Source organism: Branchiostoma lanceolatum, chromosome 1 (genome assembly GCF_035083965.1).
Source record: "Branchiostoma lanceolatum isolate klBraLanc5 chromosome 1, klBraLanc5.hap2, whole genome shotgun sequence".
Taxonomy (NCBI): domain Eukaryota; kingdom Metazoa; phylum Chordata; class Leptocardii; order Amphioxiformes; family Branchiostomatidae; genus Branchiostoma; species Branchiostoma lanceolatum.
The window spans coordinates 11,615,012-11,634,395 of record NC_089722.1 but is presented as its reverse complement, the minus strand read 5'-3'; the positions used below and the strand labels follow the sequence as shown (position 1 = coordinate 11,634,395).

The 19,384-nt window shown below is 41.1% G+C and overlaps 2 protein-coding genes across 4 annotated transcripts in view; one reads left to right on the top strand and one right to left on the bottom strand.

Moving 5' to 3' along the window:
* Positions 1-3,272: 3,272 nt before the first annotated feature.
* LOC136434400 (kinetochore protein NDC80 homolog) lies at positions 3,273-11,870 on the bottom strand. The gene is made up of 15 exons (XM_066427194.1): positions 11,739-11,870; positions 11,240-11,479; positions 10,961-11,066; positions 10,201-10,370; positions 9,657-9,759; positions 9,050-9,118; positions 8,678-8,774; positions 8,140-8,231; positions 7,748-7,892; positions 6,820-7,025; positions 6,142-6,306; positions 5,676-5,765; positions 5,180-5,272; positions 4,707-4,949; positions 3,273-4,218 (listed from the first exon to the last, which is right to left on the bottom strand). Exons 2-15 carry the CDS (start codon positions 11,470-11,472, stop codon positions 4,111-4,113), a joined length of 1,920 nt encoding a protein of 639 aa, XP_066283291.1. The 5' UTR covers positions 11,473-11,479; positions 11,739-11,870; the 3' UTR covers positions 3,273-4,110.
* Positions 11,871-12,814: 944 nt separating this feature from the next.
* Positions 12,815-19,384, top strand: part of LOC136434365 (uncharacterized) — a 41,129-nt gene continuing 34,559 nt past the window's right edge. For all 3 annotated transcript variants that reach the window (XM_066427160.1, XM_066427168.1, XM_066427151.1), the window contains exon 1: positions 12,815-13,031. In XM_066427160.1, the coding sequence (XP_066283257.1) occupies positions 12,947-13,031 (85 nt within the window). In that variant the 5' untranslated portion in view covers positions 12,815-12,946. The remainder of the gene's footprint in view (positions 13,032-19,384) is intronic.

Here is a 19,384-nt window from a genome sequence, read left to right as displayed (position 1 = left end):
GTTGATTGCCTTTTTTTAACGTTGGGTAACATAAATTCGGGATTTTTCCGATAATGGTTGACTGAAATCAATCTAGCAGAACAATAAACCATCCTTTTTTTCTATTATTCTGTCAGTATCATGTACTATCTTTGCACTAATCATATATATGGTAGATTTTGTCTCTAGTCGTGCTGACACCATAATATTTCAACTTGAAACTACCGTCCGCCGCACGCACAATGACGGTGCTGTCGGACAGGGGTGAACATTAATTCGGGAGAGAAGATTCGTCTTGAATATCTTACCGCTAATTACATTTTATACAGCAGCTATTCGTTCCATCCTTGGCTTGAGGAGAGTGCTATGGATATAGACGTGTCCAAGTAAAAAAAATACACGAAAAAACGGCCGTACCGCACACATCAGGCCTCCGGGAACAACCCGTGTGTTGAGTCGGTAGAACGTCACTCAAAGTTCACCCCCACCGTCATGGAAATTTGTACATTATTCATCGGGGCGTTAGCTGGATGCCGTAGAAATGGTAATACTACTATGTCCATGTGTTTCTGCTTGTGCTAAGAGCAAACTTTGAGGAAAATATCGCCATCAGTCCACCATCACACACAACATTTGGACAAAAAAGTGTTCCTCGCAAACGTTTATCGTCTGCCGAATAGCAGGATTCTGGGTAACGAATATGGCGGCGGGAAAATTCACCGTAGTGCCGTAGCCATTGGTTGTAGCAACAAAGAGGCGTTTTGATGATTAATCACACTTAGAGTCCAGTTGTAGGTTAGCAAAAGAGATTCTAATAAGTTGTATTGTAAATAATTGTGTTGAGCAGGAAGCGGATGTGACATTTGTCTTATAAACCAGCGAACAACTATGTAGTATAGTTCTCCCACAAAGCCCTCAGACTGTGACAATGAATAAGGGACGGAGAGTTTTTGACGTAGCCAACTTCTAATGCATGGTTATCGAAGCTTTTCAGACAGTGTTCTGAATACGTTAGTCTGTCAAGTTTGCATTTCTAGCGGTATTACTGATGTTGCATCTAGCACATATCCCTAAATACCCCGTTTTTGAAAAATCCCGAATTTAAGTACCCCGCGAATTTATGATACCCAACGTTACAATTCTCGCCTTTATATTGTCTGAAGTGCTCCGCTGGTACCTTCCGTGATGGGACTGTAAGCTTGCGCTTCCTCTTCTGTCCCGTTTTGTTCATTCTGGCCAAACCGGGTCGGTTAAAAAAAACAGCCAGAGCCCAACCTCTGCTTGGAGAGTAACTGCAAGCATCGATGCAAAGTCCGACCCGTTCGGTACCCCCTCGCAATTGGACTGCTACCAAAGTCCGACCAGTTTCCGAAAAGTCCGACCAATCTGGTCTACAAGCAGATGTGTGTTGGACCTAGGAGGTCTTATTTTTAACCTCCTTGGTCAGACTTTGCGTACTGTTGACTGTGCGAATTTTGTCCATGTCAGTTGTATTGTGAGTGACCGCGGCAACTTCTGAAAGTTTGTCCTGGTTTCTCTCTGTCCAGGAGAAACCTGTGATAGCTTAAATTCCTTTGTCCTTTGTAGTGCTGTGAACCTAAACTCATGTTCAGGTTGCGGTCCGGATTCAAGTCCAGAGGTTCAGGTTCCTATGGCATATGTGTGCTAAAAATACATTTTTTCGGTTACATATAGAACTGCATATCGGCATAAATCTTTGAAATTTGAAAGCTATAACTCTTTGTCTTTTCCAACGGAAATTTCCAGAACAAAAATTAAAATATAAGTGAGATATTTTTTTGCAAGTCCAGACTTGTTTCAAGACATTTAGGTTTTCTTGGACTTGAACCTAGACAATTTAGTTCCGGGATTTAGGTACGCAGCACTAGTCTTTTGTCTTCTAAAGAAAGAGTAGTTTTCATTATGCTTCCAGTTACACACTAGACCCTCTCCCCCCTGACTTTGTTTACGTTGAGTTGAACAAGCTGAAATACAAGCTAATGTAGGCTTCCAAATAGTTTGACTTACAGTCCGAGGAATTGTGTCCTTCAATTCCACAAGTGCATACGTCACTGGAATCGAAGAAGATTGTAGAAACTCGGCCACCATACCCAAGGAGGTTAAACCCCCTTGCCATACCAAAACACAACCACGCTGCCATGTTTGTTTACGTTTTAAAGAGCTGACTCAGCTATACACGAGAAACGAAGGAGGATCAAGGAGCACAGCACTCGTTCAAACCTTCCATCCATCCGTCCCAAACCTTACTACAGTTGAATGCCACGTCCTACGACGCTTCGTAGCCGTTGAATACAGCCCCAGTAATTTGTTGTATCTTCTACAAGTACAGAAGTCACGGTCAACGAAGAAGACTGCAGGAGCTGCATGGAAAAGTACGCGTCCGTTTTGGTGGACTTGGCTCCGCCCACCACGAGAAATTTCGCGCCAAATCCCAATCACGTGTTTTTACATGACGTAAGGCCATGTTGATTTGATTATATGTATGACAGCGATGGGGACAACAAAACTGAAGCGAGCGCGCGAAAAAAAGGTTATGCAAAAAAAAAAAATTATGTAATCTACGTGGTCAAGAAGGATGAACAAAACTGAGTACAGAGAGTATAGTAATAGAATAATATATACTCTACATTTTTGTTCTTTCACATCTTCTTTGAGTTTGGAATTGACTTTGGTGTTCTACGACATTAGTATCCATTTTTTTGGTGGAATTTACAGCATATATTGCAATTTACGGTATGATTTATGTCATCCATATAATCAAATCAACATGGACTGATAATTGCATCAATCATATTCCAAAGTGCCTAGTACTGTAAAAAGGGAAAGGTTTGCAGTTTTCACGGTTACGGCTTCACTGCAAACTAAAACCACCATGAAAATGAGTTCCATCTTCTTTCCGCTAATCCCCATGGTTCATTACAGCAAACTTAAAACCACCGCAAACACTCCATTTTCTACCTGGCAAACATTTCCCCCTTTTTTGTCCGCATGCTTGGGTGTGAAGTTAAAACCTCCTGAAGTGCAAGTCTTCCGGCAGAGTTGTGAATTAACATATGGACATTTTCAAGCTGCTACAAGGATTATAATCTAAGTGAATTTGACTTCTCGCTTGTCTTATGCAAACTAAGGGAGAAATCCATTTCAGAGTGTATTCTCCAACGAATTCCTGTCCCACGGTAAGAAAATGACAAGAGAGCTCTCTATGCAGTTTATGACTCAAAGCTGGAAGGTAAATCAACACAGGATTCGAAGGTAAATCAACACACAAAAGCTAACATGACTGATTTTATTAAATCATCAAGAGGATAAACCATTCACGAGATATATTTACACATTTGTTAGAGAAGAATTGACAAGCTTTTTTCTTCACATAAAAAGGTTTGCATGAATTGTTTTTTGAAGCACATACAGTTCTACTAAACCAGAGAAAATATGTTATTTCAGGTACTATTCACCATAAAATAGTCCTACTACCTGACATAAAACTACACACTTTGGACAGGATACTTGAAGCAAAACAGAAAAAGAAGAACAAGACATAACAAATGCTTTAACTATTTTTTTGTCATAAAAACAAACTAGACCAGCCAAAAATATACAGGTATCTTTTGTACAATGATGCCTACGTTTCACTGATAGTTTACTGAATGTATAATACACTTAAACTGACAATTGTATAATATCAAATAAGGCTATCTAGCAGTCTGTGATTTTTTTTTTTCTATTTGAAAAAAATATAGGATGGTTGCTAAATCTATCACTCTAACCTGGTAAGTTCAACAACAAAGTACTATACATTGTACTTTCTGTGATACGAAGGCCTTTTACTAGCCCTTTTCTAGTTCTAGCCATATCCATGTTTGTATCTATTTGCTTGTGTGTAACAATGCAATCTTGGAAATATTTCCACATTTCCCCACTTCTAGACAGTTGTTAGCTGTGTTAAAATGAATGGTAACGTTAGGTCTGAAAGGCAAAAGAACAGGGTAGAAACTAGAAAGGATAGCGTGAGCATGTTTATGTGACTGTGTGAATGCCTGTGTGTATGAAAATGAAATAATAACATTTGCAGTCACAACATGAAATAAATGGCTATTCTAAGGTTCCGGACTACTCTTGTTGGTGCATGCTGGACAGGAGTTTGGAGGTGGGCACTTCTATCTGCTGAGTCTCCTTAAGTGTGGCCACAGCCTGCGCCTGTAGTGTGGAGAAGTGGTCCTAGAGATGCGGGAAACAAGTAGATGTGAGAAGTGCACTCAAATTATGTACATGTACTTTTCATGCAGTGTACTTATGCCACATCAAGTCATTTCCTTGGTTCTCGAAAATGTTTAAGTAAAAATCTAGGAAGCGGTCAAGATGGAAACAGAGGGCTGGGAGGAAAACTTGTTTCATACTATATTCACTCCCTCAGATTCTGTTTTCATTGAAATGTCTTTTTTAAACCTGAGTACCAACAAATAAGATTGGTTTGGCCTTACAACATTTAGGTTTGCAACATGGAAAATCAACTGTGAAGATTAGGAGCTTCTTTTGAACATCTTTATATCAACGAAAGTATCAAAGTCAGAAATAAGATATTTATAACTTGCAAGTACAGTAGGCACTGAATACAAAATATATCCCGTGCCTGCCTCACTCAGGTGTAAAAACCTCCCTCACCTGTATCTTTACTTGCCCTACACAGGTGTACAAACCATCCTCACCTGTATCTTGTCCTGATGTGCACAGACGAGCTCCACACAATGCACCAGGAAGTCCACGTACTCCATCTGCTCCCTCTCCCACTCCTTCACCTTGGACACTGCTGCTTGGTGTGAGACTTGCAGTTCCTTGAGGGACTCGTCCTTCTTAGACTCCAGCTCCTGGTGGGTCAGGCGCATCTCCTGCAGCTGGCTCTGGACGTCTTGGACCTGGTCAGCATGCTTCTTGTACTCTCTGGCCATCATCTGGGAGTGTAGGGGGAAAAATTCCTTATAAATAAGAAACCACACAACAGCAAACAAAAGAAAACTGAAGTGGCATGTTTCACATTCATCGGGACTAGCCAGAACTATCACATGCAAGCAACTGTCCAGGGAGGAAAAGAGAGGGGTAGGCAACGGATAAGATGGGTGGATAATATGTAATAAAGACGTAATACGGTATGAATAGTCCCAGGGAGTTGTTATTGTCTGACCTCCTTCTTGTGGTCCAGCTCCTCCTCGATCCTGCGCAGCCGTGTCTCCATCAGACCCAGCTCCTCCTTCTTATCATTAATCATGTCTGTAATCTGTGGAGACAAAAGAACGTTTTGTGTAACCGGTAAACTGCGTAACACACCAGTATTGAACAGTAAGTACAAGCTGTGTAAGACCAGAGTGTAAGGTTTGATCCACTCACATCAGGATGGGCCCCTGCTCTTTTCAATAAGTATGGTGGGATTTCTTGCTTGAGTGATGTAACTTTATCAACATTATCATTATTACATGTATTATTAAATGTTAAAACTACAGTACCGTGTACCAGTCACACATCAACTGACTGACAAGCGAAGGATCTGTATCTATGTAACCAGAATAACTGCTCTTTGGCCTAACGCACCAGCTTAAGGGTCCAGAGAAAACTACACCTGTCCTGCATAGGTTTGTAGAATTTGTGGCATCATGATGTCAAAAACCACCCTGAGTACCGACCTGTTCGTGTGACTCCTCCTCCGTAAGCCTGGCAGCCTCGATGCTGTGACAGGTGTCTGCTATCTGTTTCCTCATCTGGATCAGAGCAGGCTGGATCACAGACAAACCAACAAACACTTATCCTCTAACTCAGTGAGAATGTTAACACAAGGAGTACTGACAGCATGGCTGGTTTTAGGTGCAAATCTCTGTCAAGGGAACATAGTCCCATGGGCAGTCTAAAATTCAAACATTTCTCTATCAACAATACAAAGTTGAGACAAACCTTCAAATCCAAAATGATGAAAGTTCAAAGATAACATTTTGAGTTGTGCCTTTCACTAATTAACCAACCATCAGCCAGCCAATAAACCAAGCAACCTACTGACAAAAGCATGACATACAAACCTGTCATGGTGAAACCTGAAATGTTAAAAAAAAACACGTCTAAACAACAAAAATTAAAACACAACAAAGTCATGTTTACCTTGATGGTCCCTACAAAGTCGACCATGGTCACCTGGTTGGCCGTGCTCCCGGCGTTGAACACGAGGCGCATCTCGTAGTCCATGCCGTGTGCGTTCTCTGCGGTCGGAGGGATGAGCTTGAGCTGACGTGCCAGCATGTTGTACTCCTGCACTACTGACTGCATCTGGGGGGAGAACAAGTCTTTTTAACATACACAGATATAACAGGAGAACTAGACAGCACTTGAAAGGTGTGATCGGTGAAGGAATAAACCTAGGATTCAAGCATCAATTAACGTGTAACATTGGGAGAGGCTTTAAAAGAATAATCCACACTGTTCTACAGACTGCATCTAAGGGGAATAGTCTTCTTCGCTACACAACAGAAGAACTATATACCACTTGGAAGGTATAACTGTAAGCTGCTAAAGAATAAACCTAGAATTTATGCATCAAGTGTGCAACAATAACATTGGGAGGGGCTTCAAAAGAACATGGTATGTTGTAGTACCTGTATGGTACAGACTGAATCTGGGGGGAAAAACATGGACCTTTAACCCTTTGGCACCCCATCCTCTATTGGTTGCAGAGTTACAATGTAGGCAGCAGGCAAAAGGTTAAGAATGAACAACGTTAAGAATGAATTTAAAAAAAGAAAAGAATAAACAAACAAAGAACAAACAAGCAAACCAACCAACCTGTTCCCTCTGTTTGGACTGTTTCATCTCCAGCTCCCAGCACTGCTGCTCCAGTCGTTCGATCTCCTTGTTGAGATCGTCCAAGGTCACACTGAGCTGCTGGCGCTGGCGGTTCATCAGCTCCACGTCCATCGGGGAGAACTCCTGCGTGTCGAAGATCTGCTGCAGACGCACGTTCTCCTTCTGCTCCGTCTCAAGCTCCTGGCCTGAAGACAGATTCATATGCTGTCACCATTTAGTGTCAGGCTTTAGCTACGATTCATAGTGATAGACAGGGTGTCCAAATTTGGTTCCTCATATGGGCTCTATAGACTAATTACAATTACCTGGTAGCCTTGCATGTCAATTTTTATGCTGTCCCAGTGTCTGGTATGAGGAAAAAACAACAATGGGCAGTGTTTGTGTGAGGAACACAAGTGCTAGTGTATGTGTAATTACCAGGGAAACAGGGCATCCTTTGCGCGTCCCCTCCAAATGTCCCCTCCAAAACGAGGGCGTCTTATTTCCATGCTTTCTTAGTGTAGGGTGCCCAGAAGACGGTTCTATTATACACTAGTATGTACAGTATACCGCATAATCTTAATATACAAGTGTCAAATGAAATAACAAAACCTTTATTGTGTTAGGTATAGAATTTGGGTTCAAATTTGCAATATTTCAGATCTTGGTGATGCGCATTTTCTGAGACTGCTGCATTAATGTGGTTTAGAGTAAATTAGTACTGTCAATTGTCAAACCTGTACAAGTGACCACATCTACATAAGGACAATGTGGCCACTTTTTGGTGGTCCCTTAAAATTTTTTTTTAATGAGAACCCTGTCTATACTGACCACCTGTCCACATAGACCAGATTTTATCCCGAGTTGTCTTTTTGTTCAGGTAGACACTATTCTGTGTCTGCTGAAGCAGGACTATACCAAGACGTACGTTTGACCTGCAGTTCCTCCTCCAGGTGCAAGGCGTTCTGCGTCAGCCCGCTTTTCTGGGACTCCACGGTCTCCAGGTGGTCCCGCAGCTGCTTAGCATCCTCCTTCAGCTGGTCTCGCAGAGTAGTGGCTGCAATCAGGGGATCCTGAGGAAACACACCAGGAGTTTAAACTAAAAGCTAACACAAGGACTATTGCTCGCCATTCAAATTTTTAACCAACACTTCAGTACAGTCACACCTACACAAGTGACCACCTCTACATAAGGACCACCTGGCCAAAGTGACCTGTTTGGTGGTACCTTACATAATTTTCCAATTCACATCGGTCCCTTGGATGGTCTCCTTGGGTAGGTTATTTCAGTATTCTGATCCGAGGAATTTTTGGACATACCTCTTGCTTGTCTAGCTGTTCCAGTTCCTCCTGTAGCTTCATGTTCTCAGTAGCTAGTGTCTGGAGGTCCTGAGCCTTAATACCACTACCTCCTGTAAAAACAGTTAGTTACAGTCAAGCAATCCATCAATTTGAAAGCAGTTCTGCAGCTGGAAAATATACATTTTTTTAGCGTAGCTGGTATCAACAATTTGAGAGCAGAGCTTTCAACATGGTCCTGTTACAATTCCCTTTCCACTTTAAATGGGCAGTGCTGAACTTCTAATCTGTTACTGGAGTAAGAAATGGTGGCATTGTGTGGCATAATGGTTTGATGATGATGATGGTTCGAATGTTTGACGAGAGTCAAGCCCTGTTTTTACATTTTTGAACCTTTCACACTTATCGAAAAGAGTAGGTCCTGGGGTCCTTCCCCGTGTGAGTGGATCAAACCTTATAATTACAGTCCAATGGGCGTACAGTGCTTTGAGCCTTCAGCCTTATACGGTTCAGCACATATCACTTGAGTAGGAGAAGAGGAGCTGAAGACGACACTTACTGAGTTCCTCCTCCATCCTCTGGTCGTACTGAGTCATCATGTCATCGTTCCCCTCCAGGAAACACTTGTATGCCTCGCTGCTGTACTCAAACAGGATCTGGGGGAACAAGTTATAACACACCATCATGATAAATATGGCATTGTCGTATGGCCAGCATTTGGTTTCTTATTGCAAACATAAGTTTAGATAATGCAGGCTCTGCATAGTTAACGTAGCTGACTGCTTTTCCTACAACTTTCTTTTACTATTTAGCCACCGAGAAGGCAATGTCTTAGCAAGAGATTATGCTTCAGAAGCTTTTGCTGCACAACTTGCCATAAGGAAAATTAAGACTTGTACCTTTTGCTGCATAAGGAAATAAATATTTGTACCTTGTTTTCTGAGTTGGATTCAAAATCCTCGTTGAACATGAGCTTGTCTCCATCAACTCTCATGGAGTACTGGAACAGAGAACAAAACAACTTTATCAAAATATCAGTACAGTACAGTACAATGTTGTCACACACAAATGTAGAATACAAAGACTTCAGCAGTATGTCTGACAGGTGTGTGGTGTTGAGGGCAGTGTGTATGGTTCACAAGTTAAATTACTACGTTGACCAGCTGCAGAAGCCAGTGCAGAGCTCCCAGGATGTGTGTTTGTGTGTTTGCATGCATGTTTATGTGAAGAAGGGTATGGGTAAGGGTTTACTACCTTGACCAGGTGCAGCCAGTGTAGAGCTCCTAGGGCGTGCGGCCAGGTAGGTGTGTATGTGTGTGTGTGTATATATGTGTGTGTGTGTGTGTATGTATGTGTGTATTCATGTGTGTGGAGACTGGAGAGGATATCTGTTACGGTGCTAGATTTTATTCTCTTGATCAGAAGCCAGTGTAGAGCTCCCAGGATGCAAGGTCAGTTATGTTTGTGTGTGTGTGTGTGTCTGTGTGTGTGTGTCTGTGTGTATGTCTGTATGGGATGGTTATGGATTAGGGTATTACCTTGACCAGTTGCAGTAGCCAGTGCAGAGCTCCCAGGATGTGAGGCCATGTGTGGGGGGTCCCAATGGTGAACATCTGACTCTTAGTGAGAGGGAAGGGATATCTGAAAATACAAAACACACATAGGTCAAATTGTGCCATGGGCATCATCAACAACAATCAGTAGGAACAAAGAGGTTTCAGCCTCAGTAGACATTTGTCACTTTGTGGCATCAAATGGCTGAGTGGCTAGGTTGGAGGACACGAGATTGAGAGGTCACAGGTTCGATTCCTGGCATTTTTAGACGTTGCATCCTTGGGAATGGCAGTTGTAAAAGGGGAGGGTACCTAACTTTGGTTGGGGAGGTAAAAGGCAGTGAAAGGCGAGGGATGGGCTCCAATGCCGTGCCCTAGACACAGTGGATTAACAACCCACTGACCCTGGCCTATGGCCTCAAAAGGGTTATGGGACTACATGTAATTCAAGGAAGAAAATAATAACACTTATCATTGCTACTTGACTTTTTAACCATCCCTCTATAGCTAGTTCTACAGCTCAGCTCACCTGAGATCCTTGAAGATCCTAGGTATCTCTTCTTCAAACTTCTTGAGGATCTGGAAGGACGGGTCAAGGTGGCTGTACAGGAACTGTACGATTGCGGTGAAGAGTTTTGTAGTGGGGGGAGACATCAGCTTCTGGGAGATCTGGTGTGGAAAACCCTGCATGGACAGGAACTGGACAACAAACAACAGTCTTTTTAATGAAAATGCACCATTGGTAAATGAAGGCGTTGATGAAAAAGAGGACTTTTTTAGTTCACCTTTTCAAGTTATCACCACTGACACAAAGGACACAACAGCATTGTTACAAACTTGTTGCACTAGCAGCCTTAGCTGTTACTTTCTGCTTTGTTAAAGATAAATGATGCTTATTCAGTGCAATAAGCATGTTGAGGCCCGTAAAAACAAAACAACACAACATCACTTTTGATCACACTTGTATCACACAGGCTTCCATAGACTAATTTGAACGCGCTTCATGTGTGCTGGTGTCAAAAATTCGAATAATGGGTTTGGACGTTGGAATTTATGTTCCTAAGATTTTTGGTATCAGGACACAAAATTTTCTCAATTTTTGGCACTCTTTTTTATTGAATATGTGTTTTTTCTGGTGGGTATGACATAAAAAGAACACAACACAACTTGAATTTTGCATCACCCTTGGTCTCAGCCCTCCCGAGGGTCATATCGCCCTCCAGCTTGATACCTCCGGTGATACAGAAAACAGAATACACCGTGTTGTGTTCTTTTTCTGTCCTGCTCACCTCAATCATTTCTTTAGTCATCCTGTGCTGCAGACTCCTGTCCGACAGCTTACGGGGGTCCTTGAGCGCGTCTCCAATACGACTTTTACCGTACGCACTGGAACGTCTGAAATCATAGAAATTAGAAAACATAGTTAGAAACAACCTTTAATATCATGTAAACAAATAAACATGACAATAACTTTATCGTCTAATCTATATCCTTTTTAATTTTGTGTGTAACTCCAGACAACCTGACAAAACCTGACACATACAGAAACAAACAGTTGTGCTAGTTACCTCTGATTCGCTGCCATGCTCTTGCCCCTGATGTTGGACGCCCGGGGGATGCCGGTGGAACTGCCCGTGGACAGACGGCCGAAACTCTGCCGGCCGAAGTTGGACCAGGGCCGCGGCACGGCGGACTGGCGGTGGGACGAGCCGGACGGGCGGCGGACGTTCTGGCCCATGTCGGTCTTCACCCGCATGGGGGCGAGGGACGAGCGGCCGCTACTGGCACTGGAACGCCTCATGGTGACGCTGAGAAAAGAACAGACGACTTCTAACTCCAGCACATTGATGTTATGTTTTCATTGACAAAAATGATGTATTCTAACGAATAGTCTCTTATAACTTTGTAAAACGTTATGTCTCAAAATCATAATTTTGTCAACGCGCTCGTTTACCATGTAGCGATAAGTCTAGATGACTAGATCTATAGACTATTGAGATCTCGATAATACCGAAAATATCTCTGGTACCTCAAATTACACAAAACGATTAGTAGGAAACGAAATACCTGTGAATATCCGAGATTTTATGCTCAAAAGCAACAGGAAATCTCTCCAAACCTCTGAGTAACAGTCAAAAATGGCGCCGGTTCAAATTGTACGCCTGCGCACTACTACTATCACGTGACCCCAATAGTCTTAGCAAACAGTTTGGTTGTAAGCTGCTAGGTGACGCTGCTACACTGCTAAGCGATATTATTCACGAGGTATTAGGTTGTTGAATGCAGTTTGCCATATAATATTTTTTTCTAAAACTAACGTTGCCGAGGAATGTTGAATTGAAAGAAATTGAATCGTTTTCTAATCGGTTTAATGTTTATTTCTTTCACTACCGAGTATAACGTTACCAACCAATAGCCTCCATAGCAGGCTCTACCCGGCCCGGCCTTTTTGGGGAGCTTATGCGGCCAGCCCGTAACCATCACCCAGCCTGAAACCATTTCTTCTACGGGCAAAACTAGAAGCTAACCAACCTATATATATTTCTTTGCTAACGTATTAAAAGCAAGGAGGTTAAAATCTGATTTTAACCTCATTGGGTAAAATAACGTAAAACGGTCCTTTGCAGGCCTTCCGGGCGGCGCCGGAGATAATTTTTTGGGCGAGCGCTGATCGAACTCCGGTCCATTAACGTCGTTAGCGTTACTTCAATGGTAAAAAGAGGGTCAAACTTTTTCTTTGCCTGTATGTGCTTTAGAAATAGCTATTGTGATTCAGTGCCAAATGCACAAAGCGGCTCAATTATCTAAGACTTTGTAAAACACGACACGACAGTTGTTGTTTTTTCGTCTTCTTCTCATTAAACCTCCTTAGTCAATGCAACGACATTATAACGTGTTATAGGATGTCCTTGGTCAATGCCGATGTTTCCCCGCTTTCTACTATTTGCTTAGAATGATTGAATATCATATCATCTCTTACAATCAATCCATTTAAGACAGGACAATATAGAGAATCTTTAGTCATTACGAAGATGTGGGCATCCGCTGCCTCCCAGCGAAAATGGTGAACCGGAAAAAATAGGGTAGCCAGGAAACGTCACAATCTTCCCTCTCTACATCTGCTTGAATATCATGCAAATGAGTCACTTGATCCGTGTTTGGGAGCTGGCTGCAAGATGGCGGACAGTTCAAGTTTTGTGTGTGCGTGATGGTTGAGTTTATGCTGCCCTGCACTCCGTCTGAGGGGAAACCTGCCGAAATAAAGACCAAGAAGGATGAACTGTCCTATTTGCGGTTGCTGGGTGGATTCTGAAGAGCGTCTGCACGAGCATTACCTCAGTAACTGCCCGGGAACTTCAGGTAAGAAACCACTTTTGCTTCGCTTTGTGTCGAAGTTGTCGTCGTAACTGATGGTGCTTAGAAGGTTTTAAATTTCGACCTTTATATTTGATCTCACTGCAACTTCAGTGCAACAATAGCGTTAGGAAATAGACGAAAGCATAGAAATATTCTAGATTTCCAATCATCTTTTCCATAGTTTTTCAAAATTTATGTGTCAAAATTATTTCGACAAAAAAACTCCTCTTGTCGCCGATCATTTTGTATTTCGATTTTGTAAGATTTTTGGTGATTTTTTGGCACATAACATTTATTAAAGGAAGGAGGATTTGAAATCTGGCCTCTTCCGTCTAAATGTCTAAATCTGTCTGCCAAAACACTTGTTCCTGCTCACATGTGTGCCTCCATAATTTGTGGCCAGGTAATGTCATGAATTTTTAATGGTCTCTTTGTTACAATAACAGATGTTCATTTCCTTTGCGGTCAGCTGGGTTTGTTACATGTTGTCAGTTGGAGAATGTAATTTTTACCTGCATATACCTGTTTTAAAGGTAACGTTAAAGATGGTATATGGTAATTTTTCACCTTATATTCTGGATGATCATACAGGTGAGGACAGAACCAACACACCTGTCACAAGATAGTGCTACCTGTTACTGAGTGATCCCTTTTAAAAACACCTGTTAGAGTTCCTTCAATCCTTGTTAAAAATAGATAAGTCCCATTTTTTAAAGTAATTAGCAAGTAAACACAAGTTTTAAATTTGAAAAGCTTAGATGTAAACTGTACCATACTATGCTTAACAACAATCCTTCCAAAAGCAATCAATGTTATAGTGATGTAATGTTAACCCCTGCAGTTAACATTACATAAAACTTATGAATGATATGAAACGTAAGTATAAAATAGCTTTCTTTTTTGAAGATCATCTCATATATATTTATTTCAGACATAACTTACCAGTACCCAGTGTACTTCTTGACTTGATACATCCATTTTGTGATTTGCTAGAGATGTTAGATTACTTGTGCCTTTCCAGATTTAAAACGGCCATGTTACAATTCTCGCCGATGCCTCTTGTTTGATTAAACGAGTTCTTGATGAAACAAGTTCTGTGTCCCTCTCACTGAGACTAGATTGCCATTCCTGCACATTCCTTGGTCACAAAGTATCTGAATCAATTACAGCTATATATTTCCAACCTTAAGTTAAATACAAGAACCGTTAGAAGTTTATACCAAAATTTATCCACTTAGACCTGTTGGACATTAACATCCTAGTTTCACTAGCAGTCATACTTTCCTATATACATGTAGGGTGTTAAAAACCATAAGAAGTTTATACCAACTACCAAGTCATTCTGCTGTGACATACAGCCATACTTTCCTACTAGGAATACAAAAATATTACAAGTCTACCGAATCTTATTCATTTTGCTTTCTTGGTCATCAGAAGTAACCTTAAAGTTACCTTTAAGCAACTTTTCCCACCCAGAATACAAAAACCGTTAGAAGTTTATCCCGACAAGTCCAAAGTTTATCCCAGTGCTGACAGGTGGGTTTGCTCAGCACTAAGGCGCCGTGTTCGTCTTGTTTACCAAACGTGTCTGCACGCTCCACCTAGGAAACTCGTTATTGAATTAATTGTTGACCTAATTTGAATCGCCTGTCAGGAGGTGGTAGCTCTCGTCGACTGTTTGTCTTGAGATGTTCACAGTTTAGAGAAGAAGTCTCTGGTAGATCTCCAAGCAGATGTAAGGGCCTGGCTAGTCTCAGTGTTTTACACATATTTTGCACCATTCTTTAAGGTGTAGAGTAAAAAAGGTACATTACTAGAAAAACGGCTAGTTGTATTTGTAGCCAAAAACACACCGCGTAAAAGACTCAGCGGAACATCTGCTTGGAGATTCCCCACATGCTTCTTCATAACATGTTTACATGTTTTGTAACATTCTTTCTAGTAGTGGAGTCACTGAAGTGTGATTAGTATTAGACAGAGGTAACAAATATTGCAAAAACACATTGCGTAAAATACTGAGACTGAGCCAGATCCTTACATCTGCTTGGAGATTAGCCTTTGGTAGCTTCAAATTCAATTCTCCAAGTGATGTTTGTCCTCCCCGGCCCCGTGCCACATCAGGAGTTGAAACGAGGACACAGTAGCCCTGGGGCTGAGTGTATAAATGATTCAAGCTGCTGAAAGTGAAGTGTAGTCTAGATCAGGTAGAGGTTATTTTACGGATAACATCCTTCTGAATCTAAAGATGGCAAATGGGATTTGAAAGTCAGAGTGAGTTCTTGAAAGTTAGACATTTAATTTTTACATCTTTTCAAGTCAATTCAAGTCAAATAGATTTTATGAAATAACTTTTAACTACTTTCATATTCGGCATTGAAAGCCTGAGTCACCATATCTGTACATTACTAACATTATGTGTTACACAGAACTTGCACCGTATGTGTCTTTGTATTGATGTCAATAAAGCTTTAAGATTAAAGAAAAACATATTTTATGCTTGCTTTACACAAGAATTTGGACATATTCTCTCATCTCACAATGATATATTAAGCTCATCTGTGAAGAAAGTGACATTACCATTTTGCGTCTTTTGGAGAAACAGGCAACAGCCAAGTTTGTGTGACCTGAAGGACACAGTTTTTTAAAGGTTGGCACAATGTGAAAACCCTTAGCTACTTAAAGTGAAGCTGGGACTACTTTTTGCACAGATAACATGTCTGTTTGTATCTCATATGGTCTGCAGATGCTTGGGCCAAGCAAATCCAATTACTTGTTTAAAAAGTTTTGAAATCCCCATGCCAGATTTCCCTCAACAGTGAGTAAACTGTTGAAAACTGTTTAAAATGTATTTAACTTTCCTGTTTTGGAGACCAAAGACCCCCCTTCCCTTTATGGTGAACAAGGACTCTCTGCAGCTGGTAATTATTAACAAGTACAGGTGTGCATGTAGGAGTTAATCCAAGGTCAGGAGTTTTGCTGGCACCTCCATTCATTAATCTTGTAAGTACAGTACAGTCACCAAGGATGTGACAAGGCTGGTACAACAGCCACTGGTCTGTGAGCTGTGGTGTTTGGTGCTGAGTTGACATTAGGGTGATCACTGTGTAAGAAAGGAACATTGCAACCTCAGAATGACAAAGGTGATGATGAACATGACATTGAAAGGATAGAAAGATCACAAAGAGTGCAAAGTTCTACCATAGAGTCCCTCGTAGGGTGTAATTTATTATCTCCAAACAGAAGTAGAAATGCAAAATTGTAACATACGGTTTCTCATGCTCCGCAGAACAGGGAGCTTGAGAAATGTTACGATTTTGCCTTTCTACATCTGCTTGGAGATTGTGTAATTTTCAGTACGCTTTGAAAAGAAGCTGCATTGTGAGATGGAGTTGCTTGGGGGTGAGGGTGCCATACTCAACCTGTACAAATTTGAAGCCCTAAACCAGATTGAAACCTTACTTTGTGATAATTTCCAGATGTAGCCAGCTCAGAATTTTTTTTCCATCATCCCAATTCCTATTGACGGAAAAATCCTAAGTAAGTTGAATTTTTTTTCCTTCTTCGTGTACAAATTTCTGTCACTGTTCAATTTCCAGGTTGGTGTTTGGGCGTTGTTTATTCAAATTTGAATATTTCTATATCTTTACCCACTGATTTGTCTGTCAAGGTTGACAGAATGGCCTTAAGTTTTTCCTTCTGAAGTTCATACACAGCAAAATTCTGTCAAATGATGGAATGAGGGCACTAGCTAGCATAGAGCCTTGAGGGATGTGCCCTTGGGTCAATCACCTTGTGCTTGTATTGTAAAGTGGCTCCTGTTGCCTCAAAACCGACGTTGCTTCTTTTTTGTCTGCTGGTGAAAGAGGGGGACAAACTGGTGATTAAGAGTTAATGGGTAGGGTTGGTGTTCTTTGTGTGGCGTTCTCACATTGAGCTGGAGAAATAACACTTAAGCCTTTGTCCCATTGTTAACAGAAACACGGCCGCCATGATAGTTATTGTAACAGTGACACAGTTATGTCCAACCATAACAGGTTGTGTTTTGAAGACTGATACAAGGACAGGTGCCAGTGTCAGAGCAAGGCCACACTAACCTGGTTTAACGGATGACAACAGCACAAGGATAATTGTATTGATGTTGGCTTGTTTTCCTCAAGAAAACAACAACAAATCTCACTCCTAGCCTGTTGACAGACTTGAATGGCATTGCTGAGTAACAAGTTCCAAAACCAAGAAGACTTCATAAGCTATCTACTTGTAACCATCATAATAACTTGTAATAGTTAAATACCAATAACCATGTGTGAGTCATTGATAAACTGCTGCAAAATGGGATGCAATCTATAAGGTAATATGTCATGTATGTCAGGATTGACTGTAATGATATAGTATCAAAAGTGAAAGTGTAATTTGGAAGGAATTGGAAAAGATGACAAAGTTTTTCAGGTGATCTTAGGTCATTAGTGAATATCCATATGGGCCATATCTTGAAAAGAACAGATACTCCTGTCTCTGAAGTACTGTTGATAAATCAGTTTGTTTTAACAATCTATCTAAATTTACCAGTTCTAGATGACTACTGCAGCAGAGGATTGCATGCAGAGAGATAGAATAAAACAATACAGATGTAAATTTAATGAAGAAAGTTGCAGAGGAGTATTAATTTATGATGTCCCATTCCTTTACTTTCCCATCATCAAGTGATCATTGTTTAGTTGTTTACCATCACTGGAACCTCACAATCAACAGTTTGCTGAGGAGGAACGTACAATAAACAACCGGGCTCAACAACCTGCTTGCCCAAGATTTCAAAGATGAGACGTTAGTACACAAATAGGCCGTGATAATAGCCGGTTTAGCAGAGTATTTGCGGTTGTCTTGGTGATTGTGTGTAGGTGGTTATCTGTGGAGACTGTGGATTGAGTCTAAGCAAATATTAGAGTAGGAAGGATGTTAGTATAAACAGGGGATGAACAAGGTGTTGTCACACAGTGGGATGACTCCCGGGGGGCCGTTAGGTCAGACAGCTGGGGTGTGTGACCGGTGCAAGTTATTGCTGTCTGCTGGTACGTACAGTATCTGTGTTGCTCCTCTTTTGGCTTCTTCATATTACAGTACCTTAGAGTTTGTAGAAAGGTAGGACTTCACTTTTCTTCTAACAATGTTCCTTTCTCACTGGTTGAGATGATTATGCTTTTCTAGCTTAAACATTTTAATCTAAAATTTGAATTGCACAACTGATAGGCTGCTTTGTAGCTATAGCATAACACAAGACTGCTTTTGGATTATTTGTGTTATCTTTTTTAGAAAGGCTGGACTTTCACTTGTTTTAAACGACTTTGATTTCTCACAGGTTGAGATGGATATGCATGTTTTTTCCTAGTTTAAGACTTTTAATCTCATTCGGAATTTGAACTGCAGAAGTGATCAACTGCTACGGGTCCCAACACACTACTTCTGTACTTGAAAGTTGGGAAAGGAATTGATTCCTTTTTGGTCCTCACTCCTCACGCACTCAGAAGCATAATAGTGGTGCCCTAGCAGATTCTTTTTTTCTAGTATAGAGGGTGTGTTCTTGTAATGTGCTACGTATACAGGTGTAGCTCTCCCCAAACATGGGGCTGACAGCTTATTATTACATTGTCCTCTCTGATGGGCAGCACCACCCACCGATAGTGTGCAAATCAAGGTTTAGACTAATTTGAGCTTTGGCAGGAAAGCTGGGATTCGAACTCCCATTGCTGTGATCCAAATTAAAGTATTTGACAATTTTGCATAAAGCAGAAGAATGAAGAATTTCATGCCTTGCATACGGTCACCTTTCAACAAGGCAGGTGGCATGTGTCACTCAGAACCCTTTTCATCCAGTGCTAATACAGAAAAAAAGGTCTCAGGTAGTTTTATAATCTACATGAATGTTATAAGGATACTGTAGGTGTCGTCTGTATAAACTCTCATGCAAATTTTCAAAACCTTGGTTGTTTCAGAACCTTTTTGAAATCAAACCCCATAAAAATAACCGTTAGTTGATAGCTTCGGTGACCTAGATTTTACGTAAACATAACTTTCCCAATCAAGCCCATAAAAGTAACCGTTTAGCAATATTCTGGAATTCAGACAAACATTAGTTTACCTCAAATTACCTGGCCATTACCTGTGTTGCCATGGTAACAGCTCACACCTGGGTATTACCTGTTGTGTGTGATGACACTGTACCCAGGTACAGGTGAGGGTTAGGGCTATTATGGTACTTAAAGTACTCATTAGAGATGTAAAGCTTGCATTGTCTTGAGTGAGATGGGGTCATAATGTTTGGTTACTGTACAGGCCTTTTTTTGTTGTAGTATGTCCAGCAA